General features: G+C 38.3%; 1 protein-coding gene across 2 annotated transcripts in view; it reads right to left on the bottom strand.

Moving 5' to 3' along the window:
* The window catches only part of fam184ab (family with sequence similarity 184 member Ab), a 125,739-nt gene that overhangs the window by 3,945 nt on the left and 108,859 nt on the right, over positions 1–12,935 (bottom strand). The window contains exons 16-21 of one of the 2 annotated variants that reach the window (XM_044049505.1): positions 12,408–12,535; positions 9,256–9,440; positions 6,594–6,740; positions 2,811–2,928; positions 1,596–1,700; positions 266–543 (exon numbers count right to left, since the gene is read on the bottom strand). In XM_044049505.1, coding sequence (XP_043905440.1) covers positions 266–543; positions 1,596–1,700; positions 2,811–2,928; positions 6,594–6,740; positions 9,256–9,440; positions 12,408–12,535 — 961 coding nt within the window. The remainder of the gene's footprint in view (positions 1–265; positions 544–1,595; positions 1,701–2,810; positions 2,929–6,593; positions 6,741–9,255; positions 9,441–12,407; positions 12,536–12,935) is intronic. The other variant, XM_044049506.1, reaches the window with a different exon arrangement.

Genomic DNA, 12,935 nt, shown 5'->3' with positions numbered 1-12,935 from the left:
ACAGGGAGTGAAAGCTAACATCCAGTTATAATATGTTTTATTTTTCACACATAATGATTTTTATAAATCCTTTTGTTTTCACGGAGAGAGGAAAATGTCAAATATTAGTTATCGTTATGTCACAAATAACTTGAAGTTTGACTCTGAAAGTGCTTCCACCTCTTTAACTCACAGGTATTTCTTACGGGAAATAGAGGCCTGTGATTGGATGACTGATGCATGGACTGACCAGCTTGCTGCCCGCCGGGGTCTGAAAAGGTCTCACCTCATGAATTTCTTGGGTTCGGTGGGAGGGGTCGGCGGGGGAAGAGGTTTGGTGGAGTTGAACTCAAGGTGGTGGAGGGGGGAGTTGGGGATGGGCTCTAGACGGCTGGACTGGGTTGGGGGTGGGGGCGGTGGATGTGGTGGGTGTGGGGGCAACCCGCTCCCTGATCCCGTCACACCCATGCCCACGCCCACGCCCACGCCCGCTGCCTCCAAAGCCCTGAGATTAGAAGAGCTGCTCAATCTGCTGGCTGCTGTTTTCTCACTCTTTTTCTTTTGCTACACAGACAAAAAGAAAAAGGGAGGGGCACCGGGGTCAAAAAAGGGAAAGTTTGAAATAATAATAATAATAAAAGATAAGAGGAAATGGAGGGGAAATGGAGCAGAGGTCGATAGAGTCCAGTGGGGAGGAGGGGGAAATAAAAAGAGCAGCGTGCTAAAGTGACCATGTCTAAATGCTGAGGGAAGCAGATTGAATGGATCAGAGTGAGGACGGGAGTCGCTCGGCGTCACTGGCTCTGAGCGGATGAGCAGAGATGTTGTCAAGGCTGGAAACATCTCACGCTAAACACATGGCTTGGAAAGCAAAGGGAAGCAAAAAAACGTCAGAGAGAAGAAGAGTCTGGACCGGGCGGAGAAAGAGTTGCTCGCAACGTCTAAACGTTGATACACACACACACACACATATGAGTGAAACACAACACACACACACACAGAGATACTACATGTGTGGAGAAGACACGTGTTACAGCAAAGAACAGAAAATACTGAGCGTTCTAGAACCTCAGAGATACTGATCGTCATGCAGTGGGAACCATTCAACTCAGACAAACTGTGAAGTGTGACCTTTAAGGTGAACTTTTTGTGGAGGGTGGAGCTCAGTTCAAACAATGTGATGTCATATACACTTTTCTAACATTTTTACACGAGATTTAGCCGATTGTTTAGCCAGGGATGATCAAATGTGATCAGACCACACGCAGTTATGCAAATGATCATTCATGAAATGATAATCAATAGCCACATTTTTACTAAAATATTAGCAACTTTTCAATTTCAAACTACACATTTTTGCAGTAATTCTCTCTAACACACGTACGACCACACAGTCGTCAAATAGTTCATTTTTCAATTAAAATCGCGCATATTTCCACGCTAAAGGTCTTTTTCATCGAAGTTGAAGACTGATTTGCTTCAACAGAGATCCGTATTGAAAGTGAAGGGGATTGAAGTGGATATGAAATGAGATGGAGTGGATATCATCTTTGCTACGTGGTTTTAAATAAAGCGGCCGGCGTTCTCAGAGTGCTCCCGTGTGCGTCCGGTCCTACCTTGATGAGTGGGTTGATAACTCCTACGTTGGGACTGGCGTTGAACACCTTGTTGAAGTTGGTCTCCCTGTTGACGAGTTCGAGTTGGTAGAACTTCTTATCGTCCTGAGGGAGAGGGAAAAAAATCGAGTTAGCTTAATGTCGCCGCTTCAGAACATTAATTTCTACCGCGATAGCTTTTCTTCCGGGGCCTAATTGCTCTGCGGAACACGCCGTGGATCGTCAAACACCAGCTCAGGACTGGGGAAATTTCAGTGGCGACGGCTTCTTCACCATGACAAATGAAAGCTGATTTGATAAAGTCACCTTTAAAGATGTGATTAGTGCAGTGAGACTGCAGCAGCCTTGTGTTATAGCGCGGTGAAAAGCCCAGCATTAATGATGTAAAGTAACTCTGGGCCATGTCCATGTGAAATGATGAAATATGGTAATCTTCGGACTAGAACGGCACTCGGTCGAGCACGTACACACCTCCACCAAGGCCGAACAATCTGAAAAAGTTGCATACAAACCTAAATGATTTATTCGTTATGAAAAAACCCCCCCGTAGTCGACCATTAATCTGCACTAAAAAGTGATGTGTTCTTCCCAGACCCAGCGCTAATCCCCAAATTAAGAGTAATGGGAGTCGTTTTGGCAGTTTCTACGTACTCCAAACAATAAATAAACTATAAAATGGACTCTGGTGAAAATATAACCTCTTTGTAGGGAGAAATAAAGCGACAGATACCGCAAATTCCACACAGGGTTTTGAAGATAAGATTTCTAAGTTTGCCCTTTGCTAATATCCAGATAGTGGAAATGCACACATGACATTATTTAGTGTTATTTATTGAAAAATGAGTTGGCTTTGCCTCTGTGCTTTTACCGCCATGACACTAGTCAGTTGATCACTGAACTTCATAGACATGTGGTGTCCCTCAAGGCTCTATCTTGGATCCGATTTTGTTCTCATTAGCATATCGTTTTTTTTTTATTCTGAAGCTTTTTGTAGTGTTTGAGAAATGTATTTACAGTACAATTATTTAAGGAGCTGAAACGTTTACATCAGCTAGATCCCACATGCTAACAAGCCAATGATTGGTTATATTTGGGGAATCTGGATGGGAAAAAACGCCCTTAACCTAAACCTGCTTAATTAAAAAAATCTTATGTGTGAAATCTGATTTATGTACTATTTCTTTTCTTTTCACATGTACTCATGCTACCACCTACCACCAGTTTCTTGACGAGAGATTCTCTCTCGGAGACCATGTCTTTCAGCTCCGCGATGATCTGAAGATCCTCGGGACGACTTTCCCGATTCCTGAACTTCTCCTCTGTTCCCTCCAGCCTGTGTGGAGAAAAGATAAAGAAGAGTTCAGAAACACTTTGTCACCCGTGTTTTACGTGAACTAAGAACTTCTTTACCTTCTTATAGCTATTACCATTTTACATAAACATGACAGAATTCATCCTGATCGGTTAGGATGTCACTGAGATGTACACATATACACATCTGAACTGCAGCCAAATCCATAATCCGTGGATGAAATTTAGTGTAGTCGACTTCGTTAAAGAGATAGAGATGAGTATTTCTTAAAAACTTTGTATTTTTCATGATTCTTACCAAAGGACGGAAGGACAGACGTGCAGATGAACCCACTCTGATGAAAACAAAACCTCTTTTGCGGAGGTAATAAATGATGTATATGTAAATACAAGCACTCGTTCATGCGACTGCAAAAAGACGACTGATTCATTGGCTATTCCACTTTCATTATAATGATCAATAAAAAGGTGACTGGGTTTTTTTTCTTCGTCCTTCACTGATCACAAAAACTATTAAAAGGTTGTAATTGGAACCCAAAGATGCAGCAGTGCTACTTTTCTCTCCTCTGGCAATAGTTATGACCACTTTCAAAAAAAACAACCCATTATAACTTGGGGTTTTGTTTTATTTTCCGAGATACCTCCAATTTCTCCTAAAGCCTCTGAGTCATTTTACATCCGCTGACATTTCCCCCCTCATGCAACACATGCTAAATATCACTGAGCAGAATGAAACGTTCATAAATAACACGACGGTGATATTTATATAAGTGCTTTTTCCGGTCTGAGGAAACTACAGCAGCTCCTTCGTGATGAAACACGTTCAAGCATGAGTGTGTTCGGCTTGTGTTTGACACATATGTTGTCGCTCAACCAGCTTTTCACTGACGGTGTGTCCGTCTGTGTGACATTTATTTGACGGGTTCTGATCATTCTCGAGAAAAGGTCAGGCCCCAGAGAAGATAATCTCGCAGATTAACCACGTTATCTTGCTGTGGACACGAGTTCTCTCCAAGAAAAATGGTCCCATTTATAATCTACAATAAGATACAAAAATAAACAGCAGCGGTCGCGGTTTTTGTTAAAAAACTCGGGTAACTCTTGAGATGCCTTGTTTTATTTGTTGATAGCAGTGAGTCTTTGGTACCTTTATGTTTGTCAGACACGATATTTTGTTGTACAGATGCCGACAACAGGAACGCGATCAGGTATAGCCGCTAATAAATCTAATAAGCTTAATAAATTTAAAGGCGGGAGTTTGGGCACTAGGTTGGGAACCACGGCTTTCGTCCATCGCTGACAATGACATGAAATGGAGCAATACCACCGGAAACCATGGGAAGGGGCAGTATAGAGTCAACAGTCTAATCAGTAAGGAAAACGACAAAGAATAGTCGTTATATGGGCTTTTAAAAATGGTTCTGAAGAGTGTCTCTGTAGAATTATATACATCGACATGAAGTTAAATGTCCATGTTTGGTTCGAGGACCCTACTGGATTAGTGAGTTGTCAAACGCGCAGAGGACATACGGAAATATTTAAAATGTTGCTCGTCACAGATCTTGTTTGTTGGTCGTTTGTTGGTACTCGACACTGCCCTCTAGAGGACGTACTACGTAAATGTTCATAGCAACGCGAGAGATGGAGATAGCATTTGGGACCCGATGTAAAATGGATGAAAATGGAGCATAAATGGGGCCTTCAGATCGTTTCGATACTATCCATCCCATAATAACAACAACAAACCACAACTGATACAAGTGTCTGTTTAAAAGAAAACCAAAGCAGCACGGCGTTGTTATCTCCACCCTCCAGAGACTCTGTGATTTGTGTGGTGTCACTGGTTCCACACAAACCACCAGAAAATAAAGACGAGCGGTCGCTGCGTTCATAAATTTAACAGTAAAGTTTCTGCACTTCTCTTCTCTTCTCTCTCTCTCTCTCTCTTACATGATGGATTCCACCGTCTGCTCTTTTAAAAGATATATGAGTCTTCAGAGTTTCAGTGTCTGTCGCTCTGAGTCTCACTGGAGAGATTTGACTGAAAATTTAAGTCTCTGTTTTATGAAGTGGCTTTTTTTATACACAGACGTGGATTCACGACATGAACAACAACACAGAGACAAGGAAAACGAAGCTGCAAAATCAAATCCACACAAATGAAAAACAGCACCAATTCAAAACAAATAAAACAGCCTCCATGAGTGTGAAAACTGTTAGACTTGGTGAAAAAGTAAAATTCTATAATAAAATGAACACAGAACATGTCAAATTAAAATGCACAGAAATTAAAATAAATAATAAAATGAGGCGTGAGGTCAGATTTTGTTGGATAATTTGGTTAAAAAGCACTCGTGTACTGGAAAAACTGCAATTTGAAGAAAATAAACGATTAGAAAGAGTAAAATAAAAGAGATTAAATAGATTAAATACAAAATAATCTTTAAATATATACATATATATGTATATATATATATATATATATATATACATAATACATATATACATAAATGTAAGACCAAGTTAAATAGTAACATAATGCAAATAAATACAAAATATGTGAAATAAATTTAAATTTATAATGATTTTGTGAGATCAAATTTTTTAAGATAGTTTAGTTAAAGGCACCTCTGAACAAATGCTTTCTGTTCAGTTTTTTCAAAGAAAATAAAGGAGGGTAAATCGATGAAAAAAAATATAAAACTAAATGATGTAACATCCTGTTAAGAAAACAGCCAAATACAAATATAAATAAGCACTAAATAATACAGAAAATCATGAAAGCGACACTATAATGATGAGGTTAGTTTAGCTAAAGCACAAAAAATTTAAGAAAATAAAAGATTAAGAGGAGCAGAATAAAAGAGGTTAAACAGATAAAAAAAAGTAAAATAGTTTGAAAATATACTGTATATTAAATAAAAACAATAAGATTTGGTTTAAATGTAATATAATACGACTACAATAAACACAAAATATGTAAAATAATTACCTATAATGATGGTGTGAGCTCAGATTTTGCAGGATATTTTGCTTTCAGTCTAATTTTAAGTGTGAAAGCATCATCACCGTCGCCATGGTAACCTGCCGTTTCATGCACTGCCTGTAGATGCCTGAGTTTGCCAGCTGTTTGATTTCAGGTGAGCAAGACGCAATGACGTGAGCTGTGAGACTGCAACAGTTGTCATGGCGACCAAAGACCCAAGCAAAAACACTGTGTGTGTGTGTGTGTGTGTGTGTGTGTGTGTGTCACGCTGCCCCCTAGAGGAGCAGACGATGAAGCACAAACACTGGACGAAACATTTTCATGTAAATATTCATGAAGCTTAAACACTGAGGTTTTCCCAGCGTGTGTGTGTGTGTGTGTGTGGGTGTGTGTGTGTGTGTGTGTGTGTGTGTGCCGTCACCACGGTGATTAATTAGGTGGAAGAGAGAGTGAGAGAGATAGTGAGAGACAGAGGGGGCGTTAGTTAATGAGATAAAAGAGATTCATCTCTGAGGGAACGTTCCACAAATTCCGTCTTCAGTGAAGAAACTTAAAAAGTTAAAGAATATTTAAAAAGTGGGGACTTCAGTCATTTGTGAAATTAGAGCAGACACATTCACACTCTTACTTTAAATGAGAATCTAAATTTCTATACCTATATATCAGCTGATCAAATCAATAAGGAGAGAGTGTGTACGTACAGGATCTGCAGGGCAGAGATCTTGTCCTTCAGCACTTCCTGTGCTTTGTTGAAGTCAGAGAGCATGTTCTGTGTCTCTCTGCTGTGGGCGGAGCTTAGTTCAGACAGTTCCCTCTCGTGTCTCTTCACCAGCTCCTGTTCATGGACACTGATGAGACAAGAAGACAGAATTATTAATAACACTGTTTGACTGATGCAGCAATTATCACTACTCACAAGTCTTTCTTCTCTACTATCACTATTACTACTACTATTACTACTTCGACTACTATCACTACTACTATTACTATTATTACTACTACTACTATCACTACTACTACTATTACTACTTCTACTATCACTACTACTCCTTCTACTACTATCACTACGACTATTACTATTATTACTACTACTACATTCACTACTACTACTACTACTATTACTACTTCTACTATCACTACTACTACAACCACTACTATCACTACTACTATTACTATTATTACTACTACTATCACTACCACTATCGCTATTACAACTACTACTACCACTACTACTATTACTTCTACTATCACTACTACAACTACTATTACTATCACTACTACTCCTTCTACTACTATCACTTCTACTATTACTATTATTACTACTACATTCACTACTACTACTACTATCACTACTACAACTACTACTAACACTACTACTACTATTACTACTTCTACTATCACTACTACAACTACTACTATAACTACTATCACTACTATCACTACTACTCCTCCTACTATCACTACTACTATTATTATTATTACTACTTCTATCACTACTACTTCTACTATCACTACTTAAACTACTACTATCATTACTACTTCTACTATCACTAAAACAACTACTACTATCATTACTATTACTATTACTACTTCTACTATTACTACTATTACTACTTCTACTCACTACTACTATTACTACTACTACTACTATTTCTACTTCTACTACTATTATTTACTTCTACTATCACTACTACTATCACTACTACTATCACTACTACTACTAGTACTACTTCTACGATCACTACTACTACTACTACTATTACTACTTCAACTACGATTATCTACTTCTACTATCACTACTACTATTACTATCACTACTAGTTTTATGATCACTACTTCTACTACTATTATCTACTTCTACTACTACTACTACTACTACTATTACTATTACTAACAGTTGTACTAATACTACTATAACTACCATGTTGTTTATGTAAAAACCAGCATGACGTCACAGTAACGTTCACTGTCAGCAGCCTTCAGCACAGCTGTTACCATGGTTACACGTCACAGATTCCTATAACCTCATTAAACCAGTGCTCCACACCCTTCACTTCTGTCTGGGTCACATGACGACGATGAAACTTGACGTCGTCTTTGTGCGACGCTTTATTTTGGTAACTCAGATGTGTATAATACAAACTGAGCGCGTTCACCTGCTGTTTGTCACAGTTTCAAACGCGCGTCACATCCTCTCACGAACCAGCGTGACGTCACATTAAAGCTCGGGGACACGGAGGCGCACGCGAGGAACGCGTCACGTCTGATTTATTCTGAGCGCTTTAATCAGGACGTGGAGACGTGATGATCCACAGAGAGCCACGCAGACAAGAGACGGCGACGTCACAATCAAAGCCACCACCAGGAACGCCAGTTTATTCTTAAATGTGAATATTCTCTGGTTTCATGATAACAAAACATTTGAGAACATCAATATTTCCAGCTTTGGTAAACACTGATCGACATTTCCTGAACCAAACATGTCCCCAAAAATGTCCCCAGTGTGAACTCAATAAAGTCTAATCTAATTTAATCTAATCTAAAACATATACAGTGTAAAAATCTTATCTTCTTATTGCGATGCATTAAATGTCGATCAGTTTTTATCAAACCTGGAAATAAATTGTTTTGTTTTAATAATAATTTGTTGTGTGGAGCAAAGGAAACAGAATACATTCACATTTAAGAAGCTGAACAATCATTTTAATGAATCAAAATAAACCCCACACACAAACCGATTAATCAATTAAAATAGTGGAGGATTCTTATAGTAAACGGATTAATAATTGATTCATCGGAGCAGCTCCATAATAAACTATTCATCTGGTGACGATTATATTATATTATACAGTTTAATATAAGCTGAGGTGATGGACATGGTTATAATAAAAGACGACATCAGAGAGAAGAAGAGGACGAGGAAACGTGGACGTCTGTCTGTCTGTCTGTCTGTGAGTCCCTGAGGGGACAACATCTTCTCTCTCTGCTTCATCTTTAGTTTTTTATTTATCAGTCTATTTTTATCCTGTGATTCAAGACGAGAGAGAGTTACGTAATATAAGAGAGAGAGAGAGACAACCATCATCATCGCAGCAGAGCTGCAGCTAATGATCATTTTAACCATTCATTCTTAAATAATTGTTCTTTACCTTGTCTGTTTTTCACTCTAATCTGATTAAAGTGTAATTTTCCGACTAATAATCTGCCAACAGTTAAGTTAATCGTCAACAATTTTGATCGGTTTGAGTGTTTCTGTGATTTTTCAGCGTCTTAACAGTGAATATTTTCTGGTTTCATTCAGAAACCATTCACACGCGAGACCAAACCATCAGCAGATGAATGGATGATGAACATGAGTCATACCGTATCTGTTGATTGGCTTCGCTGCGGATCTTCAGCACCTCTTTGCCTTTGAGCTCCAGCTCTTTGGTGAGCGTGCTGATGTTCTCGTTGAGCGTGTGGATCTGGTGGTCCAGCTGAGCGATGTGGTTCTTCCTCCTCGACACCTCCTCCTGCAGCTCCGTGATCCGACCCAGCAGCTCGCGCTCCTGCAGCAAACACAACAACAACAACAAACAATACAACAACAACAAAGGAGAAGAAGAAGACGAATGTGTTTATTCTCCATTTTTCAGTTTGTCCTTGAGAGGACGCTTCTCCTGCTGTGGAATATTAAACCTTTAACCACTTTAGTGAATGAACACAGAGAGGATTATAAATGCTGAGCACGCTGATGCAAAACGAGTGAAACGACTTCTATTATTCAACGCAGCACTTTGTCCTTGTGTTTAACCTGCACAACATCATTTACGCTCATTACAAAGACGGACGTTACATCATTTCTGGGGTAAAATGCGACAACATGGGAAATATGAAATAGGAAATCAAAGTATAAAGAGTGTTTTTCTGAGATCACAGGTCACTAAATAACCTTCCCATCGTCTCACTTTGTTATGAAACAGTAAAAATGTGGAACTTTTAAAGACATCATTTGATCACAAACACAAATGTTTTTTAAAAAGACTTCAGAAAAACATCCCAAAATGGCCTTAAAGCTTTAAGGGGGCGGAACTGCAAATGATTTGAATACATTTCAAGTTCCGCCCCCACTCTTGCGGTTTGCGTAACCTTTGCTTATTCTTTTATTGTATGACTTCTGACTTATTGTGTATTTCTGCAGGATTTGGACAACTTTAACCCCCCCCCCGGCGAATGGCTCCAGCCATTTGTAGTCCCGCCCCCCCGCTCTTGCAGTTTGCGTAACCTTTTTTAAGCTTTTGTTTTACGACTTCTGATTACTCGCCAAGTTTTGTAGGATTTGGACACGTTAAGGCCAACCCCCTCCCCTGTAGCCCCACCCACTTGTAGTTCCGTCCCCCTCACCTAACACTCGACACTCTCGACCTCAAATGACCTGGGGGCCCCCCGAGTGTCTAGTTTGGTCAGTAGTGGACAAAATAAAAATCTAACTTTTTGAGAAAAAGACATTGAAATAATAACATTTCTAATGATATTTCACTGAATTTCAAAATAAAAGTGTTGTTTTGACATTAAACGATAAATAGTTCACAATATAAACATATTTATGATGAAAAATGAACGTACGCAGCCACCGTCGCCTACATCGGTGAAATTAACCATAAAGAAAGCTGTAAAAACAGCTCTTTTGATATTTACACGATATCTCACGCCATTAAAGCTCTAAAGCGTTGATTGTAATGACTGTTTTTTCCCTCTTTTAAATCAAACTCATGACAGAACAAAAACTGGGTAACAGGAAAAAGATGAGAGCGCGTTCACTCTGGTGTCAGACGAGCGTGGACGACTCACTGAGATTTATTTCCCTTTCCCGTCGTCGTGTCACCTCTCTTTACTCCTCTCATCCATTATCATCCCTCTCTCTTTTCTCCTCCTCTCTAAAACCAGCAACAGAGACCATGAACGTGTCTTCGCTCTCATTTTTTTTTAGGTCTGTCGGTGAAAAATAAATCAGGTTTTTTAAATATTCATCATCAGGCCGAAGCTGGAGATTCATCCAGTCTCTGCTCTGAATTAGAGTCTGAAATCCTGATGTGATGGAAATGGACTTTTATTTATTTTATATATAAAGAGAAGACAGATGATATGAGTGACTAAAATCTATCTATAAAAGACATTTTGTCTGGATTTATCATTAAATTTATAATATTTATCACATTTTCTACCCTTTTAATTTATTCTTTTGTGCTTTTTTAAATGATTCTTCACTGTTTTTTAATGATAGTATGTTTTTACTTCTTTTATTTAAATTTTCCTTAATTCTTGCTAATATTTGCTCAGTTTGTTTAGTTAAAGTTAATTATGATTATTAAATACACACAAAATGAAACGCACGATCATCCGTCTTGATTATTTTCTGATTTGCCTTTTAATTATTTGTGTATTATCCTTTTTTTTTTACTTTAAGTGATTTTCCCTGATATTTAAATATGTATAGCAATTAGTAGAAGTATAATACAGAAAATAAATGAACTAAATGACCTTTACCGTAATTTCCTAAATACTAACTTGATCATTTTGCATAGAAAACATCAAGTTCAGATATAGATCATTTTTATTTAATCTAATTTAGTCGTTTTTTACAGTGTATATCAATAAATTATGAATTATCTATGATTCAAAGTGAAAATAATAATATAATTAGTATTTAATATGATAAAAAAAACATGCACACACGCACTCTCCTCCCTCCTCGTCCATAACGTAATTGAAGATATAAAAACTTTATTCAACACAGCGTGACGACGATCTGCCGCTAAGCTCTTTCACTCACGACTCTGATGACTCAGTGCGGGGGAAGGTTTTTAATTTACGATGCTCCGACATCATAAACAAAGAAATCATTATGTAAATGTAAATAAATAAAATAAATAAATAGAACAAAAACTCACACATGCAGCACTTTCACTTTAAGAGATTAGACCAGACTTCATTATTACCCCGGAATCAAATTAATCTCAAGGGATTATTTTTTCAAAGCAAAGGGAGAGTGACAAACAGACATCTAAACCAAGACTGATGTGCTGTCCTCAGGTCAAATTGTTTCCTCTGTCTCTGTTGAAGACAATAGTCAACAAAAGACAAACCATTTTAAACTGGGACCATTAAAGCCGCAGTATGTAAGATCCAGAAATCCTAAATCAGATCAATCAGATTTAAAATGTTATTTTCACTGTCTTGCACTGGTGTGTTTATATAGTTTATATAGTATTAATTTCATCCAATTGCCTATAGGTTGTGCTGAAAAAAATGACATAAGACACTCTATATTTCACATTCTTAATCACATTCACTCTTTTTGCTGCGTTCTATTTACATTGGAACTCAAGTGAGAAACACTATGGCAAGCCATTGTTAGCAAAATGGCCTAAATCCAGACCATCATTTTAAACATGACTTAAATAAAACACTGTAATGTGTCATTTGATTTCACATTTTATCACATGTGATCCGTTAAATAAAAAAAAAAACGTCACCTGTATCCGGTTGTTGTCCAGCGTCTTCTGTAGCTCCGCTTTGGCAACGGCTGTCTCCTGCTGGTGCGTTTGTCTCAGGTGTTCGATGGCCGACGCGTGGATGTGGTTTAGCTCCGACCGCAGAGACGCTGTGGAGCCGCAGCACAGATGGAACAGAAGCAGAAACGACAAAAGTGTCCCATTTTACTTTTATAATAGACTTGAGGGGAAATGGAATGATTTGGGGTTCAAAGAAGGCTTGAAATGTAAAGTAACTGCAGCCGACAATGAGAAATGAAAGTCTAGCATGATAATTATTAGCCCCCCTGATGCTAACAGTCAATTGTGTGTCCTTTGTGAGCATCAACAATCCTTTTTTCTTAAATCTAAACTTATTTATTACTCAAGTGACCGCTCAAACTCCACCCGGTGTGTACATTGTGAGAAAACGCTCAGTTTTAACTTGATTTTAAAGGTTTTGAGTGTTCCTGAGTGAAGCAACAGTGGTTTGTGCTACAGCTCAATAAAAACATCACTTCTTAAAGGTTT

This window comes from Solea senegalensis, linkage group LG17, assembly GCF_019176455.1.
Source record: "Solea senegalensis isolate Sse05_10M linkage group LG17, IFAPA_SoseM_1, whole genome shotgun sequence".
NCBI classification, from domain to species: Eukaryota; Metazoa; Chordata; class Actinopteri; order Pleuronectiformes; family Soleidae; genus Solea; species Solea senegalensis.
The sequence above is the reverse complement of the archived record's forward strand: the minus strand, read 5'-3'. Positions and strand labels throughout refer to the sequence as shown.